The sequence below is a fragment of the Scyliorhinus canicula genome, chromosome 7 (genome assembly GCF_902713615.1).
Source record: "Scyliorhinus canicula chromosome 7, sScyCan1.1, whole genome shotgun sequence".
NCBI classification, from domain to species: domain Eukaryota; kingdom Metazoa; phylum Chordata; class Chondrichthyes; order Carcharhiniformes; family Scyliorhinidae; genus Scyliorhinus; species Scyliorhinus canicula.
Genome location: NC_052152.1, coordinates 122636665 through 122663872, shown reverse-complemented (window position 1 = coordinate 122663872; position 27208 = coordinate 122636665). Strand labels below are relative to the sequence as shown.

The 27208-nt window shown below is 52.9% G+C and overlaps 1 protein-coding gene across 5 annotated transcripts in view; it reads left to right on the top strand.

Moving 5' to 3' along the window:
* LOC119969338 (cullin-4A) overlaps positions 1-27208 on the top strand; it is a 187190-nt gene that overhangs the window by 36177 nt on the left and 123805 nt on the right. For 4 of the 5 annotated variants that reach the window (XR_005461334.1, XM_038802850.1, XM_038802849.1 and 1 more), the window contains 4 exons: positions 7128-7290; positions 7376-7465; positions 7553-7635; positions 19206-19273. Coding sequence is in view for 3 of the 5 variants with exons in the window: in XM_038802850.1 (XP_038658778.1) it covers positions 7128-7290; positions 7376-7465; positions 7553-7635; positions 19206-19273 (404 nt within the window). In the remaining 2 variants the exon portion in view is untranslated. The remainder of the gene's footprint in view (positions 1-7127; positions 7291-7375; positions 7466-7552; positions 7636-19205; positions 19274-27208) is intronic. The other variant, XR_005461335.1, reaches the window with a different exon arrangement.

The window sequence follows — 27208 nt, the reverse complement described above, 5'->3', positions numbered from 1 at the left end:
ACCAAAATCTCACGTGCATGTGGGCTTCTACTCCTATTAGTATTCGTAGTCTTACTAATGTTCCAAGATCTTGATAAACTACGTCCCCTTTCCTGCCTGGTATCTCGTTCTGTACTGCTGCTGCTTGACCTTTCTCTTCTGTTCTGGGATGTCCTTTCAATAGTTCTCAATCTTTTCCTGCGAACCTGTTCACTATCCGATGTACTACCTGAACTGGTACTGCGTTTCTGTGCCCTCCATTTTTGAACTTCGTTTTTCCAATCCATTATCTTAACTCTCCCCTGAATGCTGTACATTCAACCAATGTTTATACTTTCCAGTGGCCTTCCCTACTGTACTAATAACAGTTGCATCCTTCCATTGACTAGACCCTTCAGGCAAGTATGTCACTTTTGTACCAACTTTTGGCAGTTGCCCTTTCGGAAAAATGGCGTGTTCTAATTTATCAGAAGTGTTGTGTTCCTCGACAGAAACCCTGTCCATATCAGTTAACTGGTCCTCATAGTTCTGTAACACGTGCGTACCAGATGACTATGGTTCCTCGTCATGTCTGTCTGCTCTGTCTAAATTTGAAAATTTGTAATCGGAACCCATTATCCTTGATGAATGTACCCTGACAGTTTGATTACCATGTTGCAAAATAATAGTTTTGCCATCTATGCCTATGATCTTCCCTGGGCCTTTCCATTCATTAGAATTGTCTCTCTTATAGTATACCATTTCTCCTTGCTGGAAAATGGCATCTGATGGCTGTACATTATGTCTTAAAGCTCTGCGAATTCTTTCAGAGACTTCTGCTTCCAAAAAAGGTTTTCTACTGCTATGTATTGCATTTAAATGTTAAGCAAAACCAGAGCTAATTGTAGTCCCCTCCCAAGCTGGAGGCTGGTCATCCAAAATGAACGGAATTTTAGGATTTCTACCAAACACTAATTGATAAGGACTATAGCCGCCAACCATCTGCAATGAATTATTTGCATGTACCGCCCACGCTAAAGCTGAATTTAGCCTGCAGTTTGGCCGATCTGCCAAAATTCTCCAAAGCAGTCATCGATGGCAGCATGATTTCTTTCGCAGACACCATTACTAAATGGGCTTTCTGCAGCTGTGTTCATAACTCTGATATTCATGTTTTCACACATATCCCTGATCTCATCATTAGCGAATTCTCCCCCATTGTTTTGCCGGTGGACCAATTCCTGTCCCGATCCATTTTTCCACAATTACTCTCTTTTCTTTACTTCGTACAATCATTGATTGACTAAATCTGGTTGCCACATCTACAAAATGCAAAATAAATATATTATTTGCTTTATCCCAGATTTTAAGGTCCATGGCCACAATGTTGTTAAAATCTCTGGCCAAAGGTAGGGTTACTATCGGTCGTGCTGGTGTCCTTCTGTACTTCCTGCAAACTTCACAGCGATCACTATCCTGTTTTGTCAGTTTAGTATAGTCGTCATCCCTTACCCCTGCATCCTTTAATAAAGTTTTCAGCCTCCGAGGAGACGGATGTGAAAATTGCCTATGCGGTTTTACGACAACAAGCTTTTTATCAGCTAAAGTCCCATTATCAACTGCCAATAACACATCCTTAACCACTCTACTTGAAATATTATTTGTCAGTAATGGAATACAATAGTGTCCCGACTCTGTAAATTGTAAGCCCACCGTCTTTCCAAAAACTGTTGCCTTATCCTGTTCCATATCCAGTTTCATGTGTGTTTTCTTCATCGACGGTCTGCTCAGAAGCAAAGGTATCTCACTTGATACAACATCCGTGCTAATGAAATGATTCACTCCAGCAATATTGCAAGGGATCACCACTCTTTTCAGCGACTTCAGAGTATTATCATCCCCAAACCTGAAACTTGGGGAACTTTCAAATTCCTTAACCTTGTTACGATTTTCAGCATTCAAGGAGTCCAGATAACATTTTAACCAGTCAATCCCACACACAGTAGATGTGCAGCCACTGTCCAATACAGCACAATTGAAGGATTCTGCAACCGACACCCTCATTACCGGCGTAAAACAGCTTGTTAATAGGACAATGCCTTCTTTCTGGTCACTATCTTTTTCTTCTTCTGACTCTTCCGTGTCATGTGTTGCTTCAAACACTCTATCATAACGAGTTGGACAGTTGAAAGCATAATGGTATTGAGAGTCACATCGAAAACATCGATTTATCATGCCCCGTGCATTTCTGGGGTTCATCCTCCTATTGTAGGTTCTAACTGGGTTTCTGTCTTCATAATTTCCTTGTCTCGGTCTCCCTTTTATAGTCTTGAGGCCTGTTCATAGCCATACGATTTTGCCATCCTGTTAGTAGTGTATTTTCCATATTCTGCCTTATTGCAGGCTGACCAATTTGGGTCATCAGAGCCACTGGAATTGGATGTTTCCCCAGAAATTTTTGTAAAGCTTTTGTCATCTGTTCGAATAAGGTATCCTTATCCGTAAACTGAACTCCTGTTAAAACCAGGAGCCAGTCCATGTTGCTCACTCTAGCACAGTCAAGTAATTTAAATGCCAACACAGACTGTGGAAATTCCAGGTTGTGTTTCTGCAGCCTTTTATATAGTCTGCCAAATTCCATTATATAGTCTTCCGTGGAGAAATCCTCCATTTTCTGGAACTTATCAAAATCCGACCATGCTTCATACGCACTTAACAAGTCATCTTTCTTATAAATCTTATCCATATAATGTAATAAAGTCGCCAGACCTTCTTCTGAGTCTAACTCTTCCAATTCCAGCTCAGAAAGCACTTTGTTTCGTATTTTACTGCCATATGGTAAAGAAAGAGCCAATGCCATACCTTGTTTTCTCTTTCCCAAAGCAGTCACCTTAGTCCACATAACTACTGAACTTCTTCATTGGTTGTACGATTCCCTTTCAGAAAACAAGGGAGGATAGTCATATCCAGCCATCTTTATCCTGGGTTCAGCCATATATCCCTTCTTTTTTCACTCACTCCTAGGTTTGATCTGGAAAAATTGTATCTTTCAACCCTTCACATTTACACAGCAACCACTTCTACTACCAATTGTTAGACGTATTAGATGCTGTGGTATGAAGAGACAAAAGTTCTGTTCCTTTTTCACCAACACACTTTTATTTCTTTCAACAGACCCTGCACAAAACTCTACACATCAGCAGACCCAGAGGCCACCTGAAGCCCCTTTACATATCAGTGTCAATTATTGGACACTTAACATAAATGAGACAACTAATTGGAATGTCTCTTAACCCATTACTCAACATGTATCTCCTTTCTGGCAAAATCTCGAACCTGCATGTAACCAAACATTTCTCCCTGTTCCAGCCCATACTTCACTTCCAGCTCCTTCAATCCTGCAAACCGACCCTAAGAAACAAATCTTTTAGCGTCTTAATCCCCTTCTCTTCCCATTTCCGGAAATTTCCATCCCACCTCGCTGGCTCAAATCTGTGGTTCCCCCGAATCGGCATTTCCCTTGACCTTTCCCCCAACCCCAAGTTTTGGCAAAACTGCCTCCAGATTTTCAACGAAGCTATAATTACCGGACTCCCTGAGTACTTCCCTGGGGCTATCGGGAGCGGCGTGGTTGCTAGTGCTTTCAGTCCCGACCCCCTGCACAAACTTTCCTCCATTCTGACCCACTGGGAATTAACCCCTCTGACCCAGCTCCGCACCTTCTCCACATTCGCCGCCCAGTAGTAGTACATCAGGTGTGGACGACCCAACCCCCTGCCTGCCTTCCCCTCTGTAGCAGCACCTTTCTCACTCTGGCCACCTTCCCTCCCCTCCCTGAAAAAAACCTTTGCCAGCAAAATCGGTAGGCATTAAAAATAAACAGAAATCGCAGCCACACATTCATGACTTGGTCCAATCCCAAACCGCTCCAGAACTGCCATCAAGTATGGGCAGCAGAGTAGCATGGTGGTTAGCATAAATGCTTCACAGCTCCAGGGTCCCAGGTTCGATTCCCGGCTGGGTCACTGTCTGTGTGGAGTCTGCACGTCCTCCCCCTGTGTGCGTGGGTTTCCTCCGGGTGCTCCGGTTTCCTCCCACAGTCCAAAGATGTGCGGGTTAGGTGGATTGGCCATGATAAATTGCCCGTAGTGTCCTAATAAAGGTAAGGTTAAGGGGGGGTTGTTGGGTTACGGGTATAGGGTGGATACGTGGGTTTGAGTAGGGTGATCATGGCTCGGCACAACATTGAGGGCCGAAGGGCCTGTTCTGTGCTGTACTGTTCTATGTTCTATGTTCTAAGTACCCCCATTCCACCCGGTCAAACGCCTTCTCGGCGTCCAATGCCACAGCCACCTGTTTCCTTCCTTTCCGCCGGTGCCATAACAACATTCAATACCCTCCTAATGTTCGAAAAAAGCTGCCTCCGTCTCACGAACCCCGTCTGATCCTCCAGCCTGTCCGCCAGTACCTTCGCCAACACTTTTGCGTCCACATTCAGAAGTGATATGGATCTAAACGACCCACACTCCGTCAGATCCTTATTTTTTTTAGCAACAGTGAAATCGATGCCCGCCCCACGGTTTGTAGCAACGCCCCCTTCTCTATCGCCTCTTCAAACATCCCCACCATCAGGGGTGCCAGCCTATCCTTGAATTTTTTATAATATTAGAACATAGAACATACAGTGCAGAAGGAGGCCATTCGGCCCATCGAGTCTGCACCGACCCACATAAGCCCTCACTTCCACCCTATCCCCGTAAACCAATAACCCCTCCTAACCTTTTTGGTTACCAAGGGCAATTTATCATGGCCAATCCACCTAACCTGCAAGTCTTTGGACTGTGGGAGGAAACTGGAGTACCCGGAGGAAACCCACGCAGACACAGGGAGAACGTGCAGACTCCACACAGACAGTGACCCAGCGGGGAATCGGGGAATATTCCACCGGAAACCCATCCGGCCCTGCCACCTTCCCCAACTGCATCCTCCCAATCGCATCCTTTATCTCCTGCTCCACTATTGCTCCCTCCAATGTAGCCCTGTCCCCCTCCCCTAGCCTCAGGTACTCCAACCCATCTAGAAATTCCTGCATCTCACGGTCTGCCCCAGGTGGCTCTTACCTGTACAACCTCTCATAAAACTCCTCAAACACCTTGTTAATCAGCTCCGGAGCCACCACCAACCTCCCTGCCCTATCCCTCACCTGAAGAATTTCCCTTGCCGCTTCTTCCCTCTGGAGCTGACCTGCTAACATATCCATGTTCTTATCATCATGTTCACAAACTGCACCCCTTGCTTGTCTCAGTTGGCGCACCGCCTTCCTGGTCGACAGTCCGTCGAAGCTCGCCTGTAGTTCCTTCCTCTTTTCCAGCTTCGCTGGGTCCCCACCTTCTGCATACTTCCTATCTACCTCCAACATCTCATCTATTACTCTCTGCCGCTCCAACCTCTCCTCTTTGTCCACTCTGGCCTTAAACAAAATTAACTCACCCCTCACCACCGCCTTTAGAGCCTCCCAGACAACTGCCTTTGACACCTCACTCGTACAGTTGAAACCTACATATTCCTTAATTGCCCTTTCAATTTTCTCACAGAGCACTTTGTTCCCCAAAAGCCCCACACCCAGTTTCCATCCCGGCCTCTGCGCTGCCCCCTTCTCCAGTACCATAACCACCCAATGCGGAGCATGATCTGACACTGCAATTGCTGAATATTCCGACCCCTTGATCCCAGCCAGCAAAGCCTTCCCCACAAATAAGTCGATCCGCAAGTATACCTTATGGACTGCTGAGAAAAACTAGTTCTACCGTTCCCTTGGGTGCAGGAGCCTCAAAGGGTCCACCCCTCCCATTCCCACCATTAGCCCAGCCCCTTCCCCCCCCCCCCTGAGCGAGCGCGGCCGTGATCTGTCCAAGCTTGGCTCCTGCACCAAGTTCCTAATCTCCCCTCCAGCGCCCCTGTCCCCCTGATCTGCCACCACCTTCTCCATCTGGTAGCGTACCCTTTTGCTGACCATTACCGCTACCCCTCGAGCCCTTCCGTCAAATCCAGAGTGAAACACCTGACTCCACCCAGCCCTTTTAAGTCTCACCTGGGCTTCACCGGGGTGATTGCCTCCTCTACCAATGATTTCAATGCGCCCGCCGTCTCCTTCCTCAAAGCCTCCATATGCCTCGCAAACTGCTTTTCCAGCTCCACCGCCATCACCTCGGTCATCTTTTCCATGGTAAGTAGTGCAGCCCCACCATGGGGTCCAGCATCCGCCATCTTGTCAGCGCTTTTGCTGGCCTTCTCATTCAACGGCGAACCTGGGTTTTCTTCCTTCTTCCTAGCTGCTTTTTGCATCCTCTAACGACTTATTATTTTTCCTCTCTTTCTTCAATCCGAAAATAACAAAATAATTATTTTCACAAATTTTTTCCGCAAAAGTTCCAAAGTCAAGAAATCTCTTCCCCCGGGGACCGGACTTCAAACTCCTCAAAGATCCATTTTCAGTGGGTGCCACCCAGTGTGCTGTAGTCCCCCCTCTCCATCGCGTTCTGGACTCAGGCCTGCCACCTCGATTGCCTCGCCTCGTGTCAAGCTCCGCCCACGCATCCGACCTCTGGGTCGATGCCTCCCGCTCCGGCCGCTGGACACTCCCGCGGGGCTCCTCACCGACTCCAAACCGGACCGACCAGACGCCCGTCCCTCAGGCCCCAATGGCCGAAGAAACCCGGGAAGAGAGAACCATGGGGAAACCCCCGAAAAATCGTGGATCGGCGGGAGCCTCTTCTTGCCGCAGCCACTCCATTCGTGAGCGCCACCAGAAGTCCTGGTTCCCCCATTTCTCTCTCTCAGTTCCTTTATCAACCAGCCCAACTCACTTGTGTTCCCTCTTGCAGCTTTTTGATGTCCTGAATCCAAACGGGCATAATTACACAATGCTGAAAATATAGCCAATCAATGTCTGTCTAAAAATGAATGCTTAGATAACTAAACTGATGAATGTGTTTATTATTTGCAATGTTTCAGATTATAATTGCACATCACAATTTTGGTGCTCAGTGATGTCTTGGTTTCATCATTGCTGTCACTTCAATGTACAGATTTCCATGTACATACTGTGTGTCTCTTCAGTATTAAGTTGTTTGCCGCTAATAACAAATCATGTGCTTCAATACTTCCAGGGATGTAGGTTTAGAGCTTTTCCGAACCCATGTCATCAACGACCGAATTGTACAAGGCAAGACCATTGATGGGATACTTTTGTTGATTGAAGAAGAGCGAAATGGGGAGGCTGTGGACAGAAGTTTGATCCGAAGTTTGCTGAGTATGCTGTCTGACCTGCAGGTAAGGGAGATTTTAACTCACAAATGGACATTTTCTTTGTATGAAGCGGGGATGCCTCCACTTGTTACACTTTGCATCCGAACAGGTCTACCGGGAATCATTTGAACACCGGTTTTTGGAGGAGACCAATTGTTTATATGCAGCAGAAGGACAAAGATTAATGCAAGAGAGGGAGGCAAGTACCAGACACTCTTAACAAAGATTCTTAACTAGCACTCTACTTGGAACCAGTTCTCTTTCAATGTTAATGTTCTAAATCTAGGTGTCGGAGTATCTTCACCATGTAAACAAACGTCTGGAAGAAGAAGCAGACCGAGTAATTACTTACTTGGATCAAAGCACACAGTGAGTGGTGGCCCTTATTTTTCTGCGATGTCCCATGTGGAATGTAGTTAAGCAACAGTGAGCAGTAGATTAACTTGGTACTGAAGGTGTCTAGGGAAGATTGATGACCATTCCTTGTGCAAAAACAGGGCTGTGCCTGCCTCTTTCTGCTTCGCTCTTTTTATCCTCACACAAAATACTGAGTTTTTGAACAAAACAGTAGGTACTGACAGCCTTTCATGACTGTTAAAAACATGTGGCCAAATTTTAGCAAGGTTACACTTTAATAGAACGTGGCTTTCCCTGGTGTGAGTTGGTTCCGCTTGATGTCAGAGCACATTGTAAACTGAGTGTGCACAGACAGCTGAAACAAGAAGCGGAAGCAGACTGAGGACACTTTGGTCATGAGATGTTTTTAACATGACAGAAGTCAGAAACAGAAAGGCATCCAGGGCTTGGTGCAATTTGAACAGCAAGCTTGAGGTACTAATTGTTTATGGAAGGCCAATTCATAAATTGTGCTGCACTCTCATCCACGTATGAGATGGGAAGGACAGTGAGACATTGGACATCATATTGCTGCTATTACCACAGGTATATTTTGCGTCTGAATAGATATTTCTGACTCAGCAGCAGGTAGCCCTTCAAGCCAGCAATAAAACACATACTAACCAGACAAGGTTTACAGAAGCTTACTAGTGCTTGGTATGAGTAAAATGTGTGTTTTTGTAGAGTGCCCAATTATTTTTTCCAATTAAGGGGCAATTTAACGTGGCCAATCCATTTACCCTGCACATCTTTGGGTTGTGGGGGTGAGACCCGCGCAAACACGGAGAATGTGCAAACTCCACATGGACAGTCACTCGAGGCCGGAATCGAACCCGGGTCCTCGGCACTGAGGCAGCAATGCTAACCACTGTGCCACCCCCAAAATGTGTGTTTTTTTTAATGGAAATGATACTTCTACCGGTTCCTAAGCCAGGCTACTACGAGCTCAGGTTTAAGTTCTGTAGAATTGTCAAAGTCAAGTATGGCTCAAAATGGAGAGTGTAAGTAAGATAAATATAAATACTACCTGTCTGATCCTGGTTGTATTTAAGTTTGGCAACCTTCTCCACGGTGTTAGGTTTATAAGTACATAGCCGCCAGAAAGAATCGTTACTTTAGAGGTATCATTAGAATTAGAACAGTACAGCACAGAACAGGCCCTTCGGCCCTCGATGTTGTGCCGAACAATGATCACCCTATTTAAACCCACGTAACCCGTATCCCAACAATCCCCCCATTAACCTTACACTACGGGCAATTTAGCATGGTCAATCCACCTAACCCGCACATCTTTGGACTGTGGGAGGAAACCGGAGCACCCGGAGGAAACCCACGCACACACGGGGAGGTCGTGCAGACTCCACACTGACAGTGACCCAGCCGGGAATGGAACCTGGGACCCTGGAGCTGTGAAGCATTGATGCTAACCACCATGCTACCGTGAGGCCCCAATTGAGGTATCAATTAAATTATTAGAATTAAGTTGCCCTTTAGCTGGGAGCTTGCCCATAGCGTTAGGGACACCAGTAGATTCTGGCTCTGGAATCATCGATTCATGGGGCAGCTTTGAACCATTAGACATCTCCACTGCCTGCCACTTTTAGAGGAGTTCCAGATGGGGCGGAGAATCTAGCGTCTTAGAAAAGCTCCGTTTTTGATGTTCCAGCCTACTGCTGGCAGCAGGATTGAGATTCGTGCTTTCGCGCCAGCAGGAGAATGCAAATGGATTTTAATGATTCATTTTCACGGACTTCCGGTTGCGGCTATGCGGAGCTAAGCCGCACGTTCGGCAGCTCCTGCTTTAATAGGACTTGTGGGCTCTTTTAAGGGCCCCATACGGCGCTGATTCGACAATTCCCGGTGGATAAAGGGGTCTGGAGCAAAACCCCCCGGGATTTATGGTGCGGACTCGAAGTGGGGCGAGGAGAAAAACGGCAGCAGCTCCCCTGGAAAAGCGGGGGAAGGTGGACAAAATGGCGGCCGGTGGAGCCCCTGAGGAGTGGAGGCAGTGGACTGAGGAGCAGCAGGCAGCCCTTCTGAGCTATTTCACGGAGCTGAAAGGGGAGTTGTTGGAATCCCTGAAGGTGACGACGAGTAAGCTGCTGGAGACCCAGACAACCCAGGGTGCAGCGATACTTGAGTTGCAGCAGCAGGCCTCTGAGGGCGAGGAGGAGGTTTCGGTCCTCGTGGGGAAGGTGGAGATACACGGGGCGCTTCATAAAAATTGGCAAGATCGGTTCGAGGAGATGGAGCTTCGGTCACGGAGTAAGAACCTGCGGATCCTAGGCCTCGAGGAGGGGCTGGAGGGGTCGGACCTGCCGGCCTATGTGGCCGTGATGTTGAACTCGCTGGTGGGGCAGGATCCTTCCATCTGCCCCTGGAGCTGGAGGAGGCCCACAGAGTACTGGCCAGGCGGCCTAGGGTGAATGAACCCCTGCGGGCGGTGCTGGTGCGGTTCCATCGGTTCAGTGACCGGGAGTGTGTTCTCCGATGGGCCAAGAAGGTGAGGAGTAGTAAGTGGGAGAATTCAGTAGTGCGTATCTACCAGGACTGGAGTGCGGAGGTGGCCAAGCGGAGAGCCGGGTTTAACCGGACGAAGGCGGTGCTCCATGGAAAGCAGGTGAAGTTCGGCATGTTGCCGCCTGCGGGTCACCTGCAAGGACCGGCATCACTACTTTGAGTCCCCGGAGGAAGCGTGGGCCTTTGTGCAGGCTGAAAAGCTGGACTCGAACTAGAGATTGGGGGCTGTCGGAGTTTTTCTATTTCTGGATCATTGTTTATGCTGTAGCGGGTTATTCTGTTTGTTTCTGTTTTTTCTCTCGCTTTCGGACGATGTGGGTTATGGTTTTGTGTTCTAAGAGGGGTACTGGGGTTTGTGTTTGATCTGTGTATTTGTTTGTACGGAGTTGGTGGTTGGGTTGGGACTGCGGTTTGGGAGCTGCGTTGGTGGGGTGGGGCAGTGTGAAAGCGCGGGCTTTTCTCTGGTTTCCCGCGCTGCGGGACGAGGGGGTGGAGCTGGTGGCGAGGGGCGTGGTTATTAGACCAGGTTTCCCGCGCTGAAGCGGTGCCAAGGAGCTGATGCAGGGGAGGAGGGGGGGCCTCGTATCGGGAGGGGTCGGAGTTAGAGCGGGAGCTGCCGGGGTCAGCAGAAGTCAGCTGGCTCACGGGAGTACAGTGGAGGGAGAGTTGCGGCTAGGAGGGGTCCTAGCCTGGGGGGGGGGGAGGGGGGGGATACCTGGTTGCTGCTGGATTGGCCAGGGAGGAGTTGGTGCGGGTCGGGGGGGCCGGGGTGGGGTTCTATCGCCGTGGGAAAAGGGCCGAATGGGTGCTGGCCAGGGGCGAGCAGTCGATGAGCTATGGCTAGTCGAGGGGGGCGGGGTGCCCCCTGATCCGGCTGATTACGTGGAACGTGAGGGGGTTGAATGGGCCGGTTAAGCGGGCCCGGGTGTTTTCGCATCTGAAGGGGCTGAAGGCGGACGTGGCCATGCTCCAGGAGACCCACCTGAAGGTGGCGGACCAGGTCCGTCTGAGGAAGGGGTGGGTGGGGCAGGTTTTCCACTCAGGGCTCGACTCGAAGAACCGGGGAGTGGCGATCCTGGTGGGGAAGAGGGTGGCGTTTGAGGCGTATGAGGTTGTGGCTGATAGTGGTGGCAGATATGTGATGGTGAGCGGTAAGCTGCAGGGGGAGAGGGTGGTGTTGGTTAATGTGTACGCCCCAAATTGGGATGATGCTGGTTTCATGAGGCGTATGTTGGGCCGCATTCCTGGCCTGGAGGTGGGGGGCGTGATCATGCGGGGGGACTTCAATACAGTGCTGGATACCCTACTGGATCGTTCTAGTTCAAGGACAGGCAGGAGGCCGGCGGCGGCCAAGGTGTTGAGGGGGTTCATGGACCAGATGGGAGGAGTGGATCCCTGGAGGTTCGGGAGGCCGAGGGCTCGGGAGTACTCTTTTTTTTTCTCTCCCATGTGCACAGGCTTTATTCCCGCATTGATTTCTTTGTTTTGAGTAGGGACTGGTCCCGAGGGTGGAGGAGGCGGAGTATTCGGCTATTGCGATTTCGGACCATGCTCCGCATTGGGTGTATCTGGAGATGGGGAGGTGCGGGACCAGCGCCCGCTTTGGCGTCTGACGTGGGGTTGTTGGCTGATGAGGTGTGTAGGAGGGTTTGGGAATGTATCGAGAGGTACCTCGAGGTCAATGATACTCGGGAGGTCTAGGTGGGGATGGTGTGGGAGGCTCTGAAGGCAGTGATTAGGGGGAGCTGATTTCCATCCGAGCCCATAGGGAGTGGCGGGAGAGGAGGGAGAGGGAGAGACTGGTGGAGGAGCTCTTGAGTGTGGATAGGAGGTACGCGGAGGCTCCGGAGGAGGGATTGCTGGGGGAGCGGCGTAGCTTGCAGGCCAAGTTTGATTTATTGACCACCAGAAAGGCGGAGACACAGTGGAGGAAGGCGCAGGGAGTGGTCTATGAGTATGGAGAGAAGGCGAGCAGAATGCTGGCGCACCAGCTTCGTAAGCGGGACGTGGCTAGGGAGATTGGTGGAGTGAAGATGGGAATGTGGTGCGGCAGGGGGCAGAGGTCAATGAGGTCCTTAGGGACTTCTATAGGGAACTGTACCGGTCGGAGCCGCCGGCGGTGGGGGGGAATGGAGAGTTTTTTGGACAGGCTCCGATTTCCAAGGGTGCAGGAGGAGCAGGTGGAGGGACTGGGGGCGCCGATCGAGTTGGAGGAGCTGTTCAGTGGGATTGGCCACATGCAGTCGGGGAAGGCGCCTGGACCGGATGGGTTCCCGGTTGAATTTTATAAGAAATATGTGGACCTGCTGGGCCCCCTGTTGGTTAGGACCTTCAGCGAGGCATGGGAGGGGGGTGTTCTGCCCCCGACGATGTCTCGGGCGCTAATCTCCCTGATCCTGAAGCGTGGTAAGAACCCCTTGCAGTGCGGATCATACAGGCCGATTTCACTGCTGAATTTCGACGCCAAGTTGCTGGCAAAGATCTTGGCCACTAGAATAGAGGACTGGGTGCCGGGGGTGGTACATGAAGATCAGACGGGTTTTGTGAAGGGGAGGCAGCTGAACACTAACGTGCGAAGGCTGCTAAATGTGATAATGATGCCGGCAGCAGAAGGAGAGGCGGAGATTGTGGTGGCATTGGATGTGGAGAAGGCCTTTGACAGGGTTGAGTGGGGGTACTTGTGGGAGGTGTTGGAGAGGTTTGGGTTTGGGGTGGGGTTTATTAAATGGGTGAGGTTTCTGTACGAGGCCCCGATGGCGAGTGTAGCGACAAATGGGAGGAGGTCTGAGTACTTCAGGCTCCACCGTGGGACGAGGCAGGGGTGCCCCCTGTCCCTCTTGCTTTTTGCGTTGGCAATTGAGCCTCTTGCCATGGCTCTCAGGGAGTCGAGGAGATGGAGGGGTTTGGTGCGAGGTGGGGAGGAGCACCGAGTGTCGCTGTGTGCGGACGACTTGCTGTTGTATGTAGCAGACCCGGTGGGGGGAATGCCGGAGGTGATGGAGATTCTTGCTGAGTCCGGGAGTTTCTCGGGATATAAATTGAACCTGGGCAAGAGTGAGCTGTTTGTCGTACACCCGGGAGATCAGGAGGGGATTGGTAGGCTCCCGCTAAAGAGGGCAGTGAGAAGTTTTAGGTACCTGGGGGTTCAGGTAGCTAGGAGCTGGGGGACTCTGCACAAGCTCAATTTTACTAGGTTGGTGGAGCAGATGGAGGAGGAATTTAAAAGGTGGGACATGCTGCCGTTGTCATTGGCAGGTAGAGTACAGTCCGTTAAAATGACGGTGCTCCCGAGGTTTTTGTTTCAGTGCCTCCCCATTTTCGTTCCGAGGGCCTTTTTTAGGAGGGTGAACAGCAGCATTCTGGGATTTGTTTGGGCGCACGGGACTCCGAGGGTAAGGAGGGTCTTTTTGGAGCGGGGCTGGGATAGAGGGGGGCTGGCGCTGCCCAACCTCTCTGGGTACTATTGGGCGGCTAACGTCTCGATGGTACGTAAGTGGGTAATGGATGGGGAGGGGGCAGCATGGAAACGGATGGAGTTGGCGTCCTGTGGAGGCACGAGCCTGAAGGCACTGGTAACGGCGCTGCTGCCGCTCCCTCCAACGAGGTACACTACGAGCCCGGTGGTGGCGGCTACCCTCAAAATTTGGGGGCAGTGGAGGCTCGGTGGAGGCCCCGCTGCGGGAGAACCACCGGTTTGTCCCAGGGAACATGGATGGCGGGTTCCTGGGGTGGCACAGGGCGGGCATTAGGAAGTTGGGAGACCTGTTTATCGACGGGAGGTTCGCGAGCCTTGGTGAACTGGAGGAGAAGTTTGAGCTCCCCCCGGGGAATATGTTCAGGTACCTTCAGGTCAAGGCGTTTGCTAGGCGACAGGTGGAGGGGTTCCCTTTGCTGCCCCCACGGGGGGTAAGGGATAGGGTGCTTTCGGGGGTGTGGGTCGGGGATGGGAAGGTGTCTGACATCTACCAGGTAATGCAGGAGGTGGGTGAGGCGTCGGTAGAGGAGCTGAAGGCTAAGTGGGAGGCGGAGCTGGGGGAGCAGAGGGGGGGGGAGGGGGAGAGAGGGGAGGGGGGGGAAAGGAGGGGAGGGGGGAGGGGGGGAAAAGGAGGGGAGGGGGGAGGGGGGGAAAGGAGGGGAGGGGGGGAAAGGGGGGGCTTAGGGGGAATAGTGTTTAAGTTAATTTGCTTATTGTTAATTTATTTTGTTGTTTATTGGGGTTGTGGGGGGGTTTGTTATATGGGTTGTTACGGGTGCCGGGGGTGTTTATTACTATTATTGTTATTGTTATTATTGTTTTGTTGATATATATTTTTCAAAAAAATTCCAATAAAAATTATTTTTTTAAAAAAATGATTCATTTTCACCCACTTAACAGGTTCGGTACCATATTCTCCTGGCCCGCATGATTCTCTGGGCCGGAATCTCCTGGGTGGGATTCACTGCAGGTATTACCCAGCGTGGCCCTGACCTTGCGGTGGGCCATGGGGTTACCCCCAGAGTCCATCCAGGGGGCAGCCCCTCCCCTGCCCAGAATGCAAGACCTTCACAGCTCCCCCCACCCCCCCCCCCCTCCGAGACCCCCAAAATACAGAGACCCTCTCAATAGAGAGAGTCCCACTCCAGAAGCCCCTGAAGAGAGAGAGATTCCCTCAGATACACCCTAAATAAAGAGACCCCCTCCCCACAGACTCCCTAACCACAGACTCCCTAACTAAAGAAACAAGCAGCAGGAGGAGGCTACCTGGCACCTCGTGGCTGATCTTTTTGTCGGCTCAGCTCCACTTACCCATCTACTTGCCATAACCCTTTATTCCTTTACTGTTCAAAAATCTAGGTATCTTTGCCTTAAAAATATTCAACAAGGTAGCCTCAACTGCTTCACTGGGCAGGGAATTCCACAGATTCTCTATCCTTTGGGTGAATAGGTTCCTCCTCAACTCAGTCCTAAATCAGATCCCGCCCCCCACCCCCACTCCAGAGACACCCGAAATAAGGAGACCCCAGAAAAGAGACCTCATCAGGAAGCCTCCCGAAAAAAGAGACCCCTGTCATCTTCCTTCAGGCTTGAGTGATTTTGAAGTGCTCAGGAAATTGATAGCACTTAGCTCGCTTTGAAGTGGTTGATGTTTATAAATTTGTAGTTGGAATTCCAGAGTGACTCAACCATGAAGGAAAATGAATGAAGCCAGGCTGACAGCTGTGTGCGTGGAAGCTGTCAATCACAGCACAGTAAGGGTATGAATCAAGTGCTTGCAGTTCAATGATCTAAAAGAATCATAGAATTCACAGTGCAGAGCAGAAGGAGGCCATTCGACCCATCGAGTCTGCACTGGCCCTTGGAAATAGCCTATGCCTCCACCCTACCCCCAGAAACCCGACCTAACCCAGGGGCAATTTAGCTCAGCCACTCCAGCTAACCTGCACATCTTTGGACTGGAGGAAACCAGTGCACCCCGAGAAAACCCACGCAGATACGGGGGGAAAGTGCAAACTCCGCACAGTCACCCGAGTTTGGAATTGAACCTGGGACCCTGGAGCTATGAGGCAGCACTGCTAACCACTGTGCCAATCCACTGAGGGGTTTGAACATAGCTGCCTGGTTTCTCTGTCCAGAGTGGTCTTAGCCAGCAGATGTACGCCCAGGTGAGTGTTACAACAGTCATTTCTTTCATTGTCTCCATCTGGACTGCTCTCCAGCTTCCTGACGGGGGTCTCTTAGCTAGGAGGTTTCCAGATCGGGCACAGTTTTCCAGAGCACTGAAATCCATAAGATATAGGAGCAGAATTAGGCCATTCGTCCCATTGAGTCTGCTCTGCCATTCAATCATGGCTGATTTTTATTTATCATCCCCATTCTCCTGCCTTCTCCCCATAACCCTTGATCCCCTTATTAATCAATAAGCTATCTATCTCTGTCTTAAAGACACTCCGTGATTAGCCCTCCACAGCCTTATGTGGCAAAGCGTTCCACAGATTCACCACCCTCTGGCTGAAGAACCTCCTCCTCATCTCTGTTTTAAAGGATCGTCCCTTTCATCTGAGATTTTGTCTTCAGGTTCTAGTTTTTCCTACAAGTGGAAACATCCTCTCCACATCCACTCTATCTGGGCCTCGCAGTATCCTGTACGTTTCAATAAGATCCCCCCTCATCCTTCTAAACTCCAGAGTCCTCAACCGTTCCTCATTTGACAAGCTCTTCATTCCAGAGATTATTGTTGTGAACCTCCTCTGGACCCTTATCAAGACCAGCTCATGAATCGTGAACAAGGACTCCCAAGTCCCTTTGTGCTTCTGATTTCCTAAGCATTTCCCCATTTAGAAAATAGTCTATGCCTAAATTCCTCCTTCCAAAGTGCATAACCTCACATTTTTCCACATTGTATTCCATCTGCCACTTCATTGCCAACTTTTCTAGCCTGTCAAAACCCTTCTGCAGCCCCCCCTGCTTCATCAATGCTACCTGTTTCCTATGCTATTTCCTGACCGGGGTCGCTTTTCTGGGGGAGTTCCCGACAGAGGTCTCTTTTCTCCGGGGGAGGGGCTCAGACCACCCCCGTACTTCGGGGAAGTTGGCCCAGGAGATTTGGGGGGGTGGGGGTGCTGAATTGTTGTGCACGGGAGCGGCATGGTCAGCCGCGGGACCCTTCTATCAGACAGCCCATTCAAAATGGACACCTGACAGCAGGATTCCCTCTGGAATCCCTTGCAGTCCTCGCCAAGCATAAATTTGCATGATGAAGAATGGTGAATTGCTTTCTGAGGGAGCGCAAATCGGGTGCAATTCACCTCCTGCGGTGATTCTCCCAAAAGGAGAATCTCATCCTTTGTCTACAGAGAGAACATTGCTGCTGATGGGCATGCTGCAGTCAGTGTTGATATTTCTATCTGTAGTTTGGAATCATAAATTATTACAAATGTCCAAACTTTATTTTCAACACTATTTCCCTTGGCAGACATGGTGAAATATCTTTCAAGCCCTGTGATTTAATGGATTATGTCTGGCATTAATAGAACCAGCAGAATAAACACTTTTGGGAGAGGTAGGGAGGCAGTTTTGGGGCAGGAAGGTGTTATTTGCTAAGGCTGTCCTATAACAGGCTGCCTAAATTGGGCTTTTCCCTCTGAAGTTTAGAATGAGAAGAAACCATCAAAATTCTCAAGAGAATTAATAGGGTAACATGGGGCCAGGTCCCACGATGCTGAGGGCTGAATTAAGAAATTACTCCACTCAAAGTGGGGTGAATTTTTGATATTCTGTGCTCCAGAAGGTTGGCGATGCTCTGCTGTTGAATACATTTCAGACTGGGATAGACAGGTTCTTGTTCTCCTGGGATTTAAGGGCTAGATATGGGGAGCAGGTGGGAAAATGGAGTCAAAACCCAAGATCAGCCAGACCACATTGCATGAGTGAGGAGGCTCGATATACTGTGTCCCCCAACCCATCTTAATTCTTATATTTTTGCGGCTAAAGCAATGCTGATTTCTCCATGAAAGAAATTTTGATTTCATCTTGGGAGCATAATTAAATTATTATATCTTGACAGGTCTGTAAATAACAGCTGAGGATGAGAATGAGCGTGCTCTGTAATCATAAGTGCTGGTCATAATGTTTGTTGTTTCTCATATTGGGGGAGGTTGTGTTCAAGTGGGTCATTGTTTCCACATTTGGGCCACAAGACAAAGGTTACTGGGCTTGCTGTTTCTAGCCCAGCAATTTGCATTTGGGGGTCATAAGTCCTGGAACTCCCTCCCTAACAGCACTGTGGGCACACCACATGGACTGCAGCGGTTCCAGAACCTTCTGGGCAATAGCTGCTGGCCGAGCAGGGGACATCCACACCCCCGTGAGCGAATAAATATGTGAAAAAAGTGATCTAGGCTCCATGTGCTGACATTAGACCATTGACGTTGCATTTGTGCCATGCTCATGCAGCCTCTTGTTCCAACATCAAAAGATACTGGCTGGGATTCCCGAAGTCCCCACGGCGGCGGGAGAACCGCCACCTATAATCTCCGCACCTTCGGGGGCTAGGTGGACGCCGGAGGGGTTGGCGCCGCTCCAGTTGGCGGCGACGGTACGGCACGAATTTGCGCAGGCGCGGAACCACCGGCGTGGATCCGTGCATGCACAGACAGGCCAGCGTATTTTGGCGAATGCGCGGGGATTCCTCGTCTCCACGCTGGCCATGACGGAGCCCTACAGGGGCCGGTGCGGAAGGAAGAAGTGCCCCCACGGAACAGGCCCGCCCACAGATTGGTGGGCCCCAGTCACGGCCCAAGCCGCCGTGCCCCACCCCGGGTCGGATCCCCCTGAGACTCCCCTGAGGACCATCCCCGCCGACATATCTGCCAGGTCCCGCCGGTATATGAATTGAGTGATACACGGCAGCAGGACTGGCCAAAAACGGGCAGCCGCTTGTCCCATCGGGGGCCTGGAGAATTGCCGGGGGGGGGCCGTTGCCAAAGGCCCCCGAGCGGCGGGATTCTCGGCGCCACCCCCGGGATTCTCCGCCCCAGCAGGTGGTAGACGAATCCCTCCCATTGTCTCTCTCTGATCCCTGCCTGTGAACCATCTTTCTCTGCCAAAAGGCTGTTGTGGGTCAGTGCAATCCGAGATCTCGGTCCGAGTAACCTCGAACTCTTGCTTTTATCTGGTGACTAGTGAAGATCGAGCTGGCTTCTCTGATCCTGATGCCTGTTAAGCAAGACTCTTTGCAAAATGCAATCCCCATTTGGCATGCTGTCCCCCTTTGCTCCTTTTTTGATGTTGGGCCAATTTTGTTCATTCCTCTTGTACAGTTTGACTGGATTGGCATTTGGCTCTCAGTGCTTGGTTCATGGTTCTACCTATCTGCAGTACTTTCAGTGAGACCAGTTTATTGGTGTGCGTTGCGTTGTATGATGCTTGTCTGGAACGTTTCACTACTTTCTCATTTCCTGTATGATATTTAGTGTCATTTATTGGTAGGGTGGCGATTGTACATTTTCAAAATGAATAGTTGGATACATTTTGTTATTTACAGAAAATGGTTGATTGCCAGTATTGAGAAGCAACTTATTGGTGAACATCTGTCAGCGATTCTTCAGAAAGGTAAAATAGAAACCAATTCCCTTTCTATTTAACGGAGAATGACGAGACTCAAGTTAAGCAGTTGTTGGCCACATGCTGTGGTTTGATCCGAGTGCCTGACCTTGACAGTATGGCAGCTGCACCACTTCAATCTAACTGCTCGACACTGGCAATCTCACTGCCTCGCCCAGGCAATCTCACTGCTGCACCATTTGACCTGACTGCCTCGCCCTGGCAATCTCACTGCCTCGCCCTGGCAATCTCACTGCCTCATCCTGGCAATCTCACTGCCTCATCCTGGCAATCTCACTGCCTCACCCTGGCAATCTCACTGCTGCACCATTTGACCTGACTGCCTCGCCCTGGCAATCTCACTGCCTCGCCCAGGCAATCTCACTGCCTCGCCCAGGCAATCTCACTGCCTCGCCCTGGCAATCTCACTGCCTCGCCCTGGCAATCTCACTGCCTCGCCCTGGCAATCTCACTGCCTCGCCCAGGCAATCTCACGGCCTCGCCCAGGCAATCTCACTGCCTCATCCTGGCAATCTCACTGCCTCGCCCAGGCAATCTCACTGCCTCGCCCAGGCAATCTCACTGCCTCATCCTGGCAATCTCACTGCCTCGCCCTGGCAATCTCACTGCCTCGCCCTGGCAATCTCACTGCCTCGCCCAGGCAATCTCACTGCCTCATCCTGGCAATCTCACTGCCTCGCCCTGGCAATCTCACTGCCTCGCCCTGGCAATCTCACTGCTTCGCCCTGGCAATCTCACTGCCTCGCCCTGGCAATCTCACTGCCTCGCCCTGGCAATCTCACTGCCTCGCCCTGGCAATCTCACTGCTGCACAATTTGACCTGACTGCCTCGCCCTGGCAATCTCACTGCCTCACCCTGGCAATCTCATTGCCTCGCCCAGGCAATCTCACTGCCTCGCCCAGGCAATCTCACTGCCTCGCCCTGGCAATCTCACTGCCTCGCCCTGGCAATCTCATTGCCTCGCCCTGGCAATCTCACTGCCTCGCCCAGGCAATCTCACTGCCTCGCCCTGGCAATCTCACTGCCTCGCCCTGGCAATCTCACTGCTGCACAATTTGACCTGACTGCCTCGCCCTGGCAATCTCACTGCCTCACCCTGGCAATCTCACTGCTGCACAATTTGACCTGACTGCCTCGCCCTGGCAATCTCACTGCCTCACCCTGGCAATCTCACTGCCTCGCCCTGGCAATCTCACTGCCTCACCCTGGCAATCTCACTGCCTCGCCCTGGCAATCTCACTGCCTCACCCTGGCAATCTCACTGCTGCACCATTTGACCTGACTGCCTCACCCTGGCAATCTCACTGCCTCGCCCTGGCAATCTCACTGCCTCATCCTGGCAATCTCACTGCCTCATCCTGGCAATCTCACTGCCTCGCCCTGGCAATCTCACTGCCTCGCCCAGGCAATCTCACTGCCTCGCCCTGGCAATCTCACTGCCTCGCCCTGGCAATCTCACTGCCTCGCCCAGGCAATCTCACTGCCTCGCCCAGGCAATCTCACTGCCTCGCCCTGGCAATCTCACTGCCTCGCCCTGGCAATCTCACTGCCTCGCCCTGGCAATCTCACTGCCTCGCCCTGGCAATCTCACTGCTGCACAATTTGACCTGACTGCCTCGCCCTGGCAATCTCACTGCCTCGCCCTGGCAATCTCACTGCTGCACCATTTGACCTGACTGCCTCGCCCTGGCAATCTCATTGCCTCGCCCTGGCAATCTCACTGCCTCGCCCTGGCAATCTCACTGCCTCGCCCTGGCAATCTCACTGCCTCGCCCTGGCAATCTCACTGCCTCATCCTGGCAATCTCACTGCCTCATCCTGGCAATCTCACTGCCTCGCCCTGGCAATCTCACTGCCTCGCCCTGGCAATCTCACTGCCTCGCCCTGGCAATCTCACTGCCTCGCCCTGGCAATCTCACTGCCTCGCCCAGGCAATCTCACTGCCTCGCCCAGGCAATCTCACTGCCTCGCCCTGGCAATCTCACTGCCTCGCCCAGGCAATCTCACTGCTGCACCATTTGACCTGACTGCCTCGCCCTGGCAATCTCACTGCTGCACCATTTGACCTGACTGCCTCGCCCTGGCAATCTCACTGCCTTGCCCTGGCAATCTCACTGCCTCGCCCAGGCAATCTCACTGCCTCGCCCTGGCAATCTCACTGCCTCACCCTGGCAATCTCACTGCCTCGCCCTGGCAATCTCACGGCCTCGCCCAGGCAATCTCACTGCCTCACCCTGTCAATCTCACTGCCTCGCCCTGGCAATCTCACTGCCTCGCCCTGGCAATCTCACTGTCTCGCCCTGGCAATCTCACTGCCTCGCCCTGGCAATCTCACTGCCTCGCCCTGGCAATCTCACTGCTGCACAATTTGACCTGACTGCCTCGCCCAGGCAATCTCACTGCCTCACCCTGGCAATCTCACTGCCTCGCCCTGGCAATCTCACTGCCTCGACCTGGCAATCTCACTGCCTCGACCTGGCAATCTCACTGCCTCGCCCTGGCAATCTCACTGCCTCATCCTGGCAATCTCACTGCCTCATCCTGGCAATCTCATTGCCTCGCCCAGGCAATCTCACTGCCTCGCCCTGGCAATCTCACTGCCTCGCCCTGGCAATCTCACTGCCTCGACCTGGCAATCTCACTGCCTCGCCCTGGCAATCTCACTGCCTCATCCTGGCAATCTCATTGCCTCGCCCAGGCAATCTCACTGCCTCGCCCTGGCAATCTCACTGCCTCGCCCTGGCAATCTCACTGCCTCGACCTGGCAATCTCACTGCCTCGCCCTGGCAATCTCACTGCCTCATCCTGGCAATCTCACTGCCTCATCCTGGCATTCTCACTGCCTCAACCTGGCAATCTCACTGCTACACAATTTGACCTGACTGCCTCGCCCTGGCAATCTCACTGCCTCGCCCTGGCAATCTCACTGCCTCGCCCTGGCAATCTCACTGCCTCACCCTGGCAATCTCACTGCTGCACCATTTGACCTGACTGCCTCGCCCTGGCAATATCACTGCCTCGCCCTGGCAATCTCACTGCTGCACCATTTGACCTGACTGCCTCGCCCTGGCAATCTCACTGCCTCGCCCTGGCAATCTCACTGCCTCGCCCTGGCAATCTCACTGCCTCGCCCTGGCAATCTCACTGCCTCGCCCTGGCAATCTCACTGCCTCATCCTGGCAATCTCACTGCCTCATCCTGGCAATCTCACTGCCTCATCCTGGCAATCTCACTGCCTCATCCTGGCAATCTCACTGCCTCATCCTGGCAATCTCACTGCCTCATCCTGGCAATCTCACTGCCTCGCCCAGGCAATCTCACTGCCTTGCCCTGGCAATCTCACTGCCTCGCCCTGGCAATCTCACTGCTGCACAATTTGACCTGACTGCCTCGCCCTGGCAATCTCACTGCCTCGCCCTGGCAATCTCACTGCCTCGCCCAGGCAATCTCACTGCCTCGCCCTGGCAATCTCACTGCCTCGCCCTGGCAATCTCACTGCCTCGCCCTGGCAATCTCACTGCCTCACCCTGGCAATCTCACTGCCTCGCCCTGGCAATCTCACTGCCTCACCCTGGCAATCTCACTGCCTCGCCCTGGCAATCTCACTGCCTCGCCCTGGCAATCTCACTGCTGCACCATTTGACCTGACTGCCTCACCCTGGCAATCTCACTGCCTCGCCCTGGCAATCTCACTGCCTCGCCCTGGCAATCTCACTGCCTCGACCTGGCAATCTCACTGCCTCGCCCAGGCAATCTCACTGCCTCGCCCTGGCAATCTCACTGCCTCGCCCTGGCAATCTCACTGCCTCGCCCTGGCAATCTCACTGCCTCGCCCAGGCAATCTCACTGCCTCGCCCTGGCAATCTCACTGCCTCGCTCTGGCAATCTCACTGCCTCGCCCTGGCAATCTCACGGCCTCGCCCTGGCAATCTCACGGCCTCGCCCTGGCAATCTCACTGCCTCGCCCTGGCAATCTCACTGCCTCGCCCTGGCAATCTCACTGCTGCACAATTTGACCTGACTGCCTCGCCCTGGCAATCTCACTGCCTCGCCCTGGCAATCTCACTGCCTCGCCCTGGCAATCTCACTGCCTCGCCCTGGCAATCTCACTGCCTCGCCCTGGCAATCCCACTGCCTCATCCTGGCAATCTCACGGCCTCGCCCTGGCAATATCACTGCCTCATCCTGGCAATCTCACTGCCTCGCCCAGGCAATCTCACTGCCTCGCCCTGGCAATCTCACTGCCTCGCCCTGGCAATCTCACTGCCTCATCCTGGCAATCTCACTGCCTCGCCCTGGCAATCTCACTGCCTCGCCCTGGCAATCTCACTGCCTCGCCCTGGCAATCTCACTGCCTCGCCCAGGCAATCTCACTGCCTCGCCCAGGCAATCTCACTGCCTCGCCCAGGCAATCTCACTGCCTCGCCCAGGCAATCTCACTGCCTCGCCCTGGCAATCTCACTGCCTCGCCCTGGCAATCTCACTGCTGCACCATTTGACCTGACTGCCTCACCCTGGCAATCTCACTGCCTCGCCCTGGCAATCTCACTGCTGCACCATTTGACCTGACTGCCTCGCCCTGGCAATCTCACTGCCTCGACCTGGCAATCTCACTGCCTCATCCTGGTAATCTCACTGCCTCACCCTGGCAATCTCACTGCCTCATCCTGGCAATCTCACTGCCTCGCCCTGGCAATCTCACTGCCTCATCCTGGCAATCTCACTGCCTCATCCTGGCATTCTCACTGCCTCACCCTGGCAATCTCACTGCTACACAATTTGACCTGACTGCCTCGCCCTGGCAATCTCACTGCCTCGCCCTGGCAATCTCAATGCCTCGCCCTGGCAATCTCACTGCCTCACCCTGGCAATCTCACTGCTGCACCATTTGACCTGACTGCCTCGCCCTGGCAATCTCACTGCCTCGCCCTGGCAATCTCACTGCCTCATCCTGGCAATCTCACTGCCTCATCCTGGCAATCTCACTGCCTCATCCTGGCAATCTCACTGCCTCATCCTGGCAATCTCACTGCCTCATCCTGGCAATCTCACTGCCTCATCCTGGCAATCTCACTGCCTCATCCTGGCAATCTCACTGCCTCATCCTGGCAATCTCACTGCCTCATCCTGGCAATCTCACTGCCTCATCCTGGCAATCTCACTGCCTCATCCTGGCAATCTCACTGCCTCGCCCAGGCAATCTCACTGCCTCGCCCTGGCAATCTCACTGCCTCATCCTGGCAATCTCACTGCCTCATCCTGGCAATCTCACTGCCTCATCCTGGCAATCTCACTGCCTCGCCCTGGCAATCTCACTGCCTCATCCTGGCAATCTCACTGCCTCGCCCTGGCAATCTCACTGCTGCACCATTTGACCTGACTGCCTCGCCCTGTCAATCTCACTGCCTCGCCCTGGCAATCTCACTGCTGCACCATTTGACCTGACTGCCTCGCCCAGGCAATCTCACTGCCTCGCCCTGGCAATCTCACTGCCTCATCCTGGCAATCTCACTGCTGCACCATTTGACCTGACTGCCTCGCCCTGGCAATCTCACTGCCTCATCCTGGCAATCTCACTGCTGCACCATTTGACCTGACTGCCTCGCCCAGGCAATCTCACTGCCTCGCCCAGGCAATCTCACTGCCTCGCCCAGGCAATCTCACTGCCTCACCCTGGCAATCTCACTGCCTCGCCCTGGCAATCTCACTGCCTCATCCTGGCAATCTCACTGCCTCGCCCTGGCAATCTCACTGCCTCATCCTGGCAATCTCACTGCCTCATCCTGGCATTCTCACTGCCTCACCCTGGCAATCTCACTGCTACACAATTTGACCTGACTGCCTCGCCCTGGCAATCTCACTGCCTCGCCCTGGCAATCTCAATGCCTCGCCCTGGCAATCTCACTGCCTCACCCTGGCAATCTCACTGCTGCACCATTTGACCTGACTGCCTCGCCCTGGCAATCTCACTGCCTCGCCCTGGCAATCTCACTGCCTCATCCTGGCAATCTCACTGCCTCATCCTGGCAATCTCACTGCCTCATCCTGGCAATCTCACTGCCTCATCCTGGCAATCTCACTGCCTCATCCTGGCAATCTCACTGCCTCATCCTGGCAATCTCACTGCCTCATCCTGGCAATCTCACTGCCTCATCCTGGCAATCTCACTGCCTCATCCTGGCAATCTCACTGCCTCATCCTGGCAATCTCACTGCCTCATCCTGGCAATCTCACTGCCTCGCCCAGGCAATCTCACTGCCTCGCCCTGGCAATCTCACTGCCTCATCCTGGCAATCTCACTGCCTCATCCTGGCAATCTCACTGCCTCATCCTGGCAATCTCACTGCCTCGCCCTGGCAATCTCACTGCCTCATCCTGGCAATCTCACTGCCTCGCCCTGGCAATCTCACTGCTGCACCATTTGACCTGACTGCCTCGCCCTGTCAATCTCACTGCCTCGCCCTGGCAATCTCACTGCTGCACCATTTGACCTGACTGCCTCGCCCAGGCAATCTCACTGCCTCGCCCTGGCAATCTCACTGCCTCATCCTGGCAATCTCACTGCTGCACCATTTGACCTGACTGCCTCGCCCTGGCAATCTCACTGCCTCATCCTGGCAATCTCACTGCTGCACCATTTGACCTGACTGCCTCGCCCAGGCAATCTCACTGCCTCGCCCAGGCAATCTCACTGCCTCGCCCAGGCAATCTCACTGCCTCACCCTGGCAATCTCATTGCCTCGCCCTGGCAATCTCACTGCCTCATCCTGGCAATCTCACTGCCTCATCCTGGCAATCTCACTGCCTCGCCCTGGCAATCTCACTGCCTCACCCTGGCAATCTCACTGCCTCATCCTGGCTATCTCACTGCCTCACCCTGGCTATCTCACTGCCTCATCCTGGCAATCTCACTGCCTCATCCTGGCAATCTCACTGCCTCGCCCTGGCAATCTCACTGCCTCACCCTGGCAATCTCACTGCCTCATCCTGGCAATCTCACTGCCTCGCCCTGGCAATCTCACTGCCTCGCCCTGGCAATCTCACTGCCTCGCCCTGGCAATCTCACTGCCTCGCCCTGGCAATCTCACTGCCTCGCCCTGGCAATCTCACTGCCTCGCCCTGGCAATCTCACTGCCTCGCCCTGGCAATCTCACTGCTGCACCATTTGACCTGACTGCCTCGCCCTGTCAATCTCACTGCCTCGCCCTGGCAATCTCACTGCCTCGCCCTGGCAATCTCACTGCCTCGCCCTGGCAATCTCACTGCCTCGCCCTGTCAATATCACTGCCTCGCCCTGGCAATCTCACTGCCTCATCCTGGCAATCTCACTGCCTCATCCTGGCAATCTCACTGCCTCATCCTGGCAATCTCACTGCCTCATCCTGGCAATCTCACTGCCTCATCCTGGCAATCTCACTGCCTCATCCTGGCAATCTCACTGCCTCATCCTGGCAATCTCACTGCCTCATCCTGGCAATCTCACTGCCTCATCCTGGCAATCTCACTGCCTCATCCTGGCAATCTCACTGCCTCGCCCTGGCAATCTCACTGCCTCATCCTGGCAATCTCACTGCTCGCCCTGGCAATCTCACTGCCTCGTCCTGGCAATCTCACTGCTGCACCATTTGACCTGACTGCCTCGCCCAGGCAATCTCACTGCCTCGCCCTGGCAATCTCACTGCCTCATCCTGGCAATCTCACTGCTGCACCATTTGACCTGACTGCCTCGCCCAGGCAATCTCACTGCCTCGCCCTGGCAATCTCACTGCCTCGCCCTGGCAATCTCACTGCCTCATCCTGGCAATCTCACTGCCTCGCCCTGGCAATCTCACTGCCTCGCCCAGGCAATCTCACTGCCTCGCCCTGGCAATCTCACTGCCTCACCCTGGCTATCTCACTGCCTCGCCCTGGCAATCTCACTG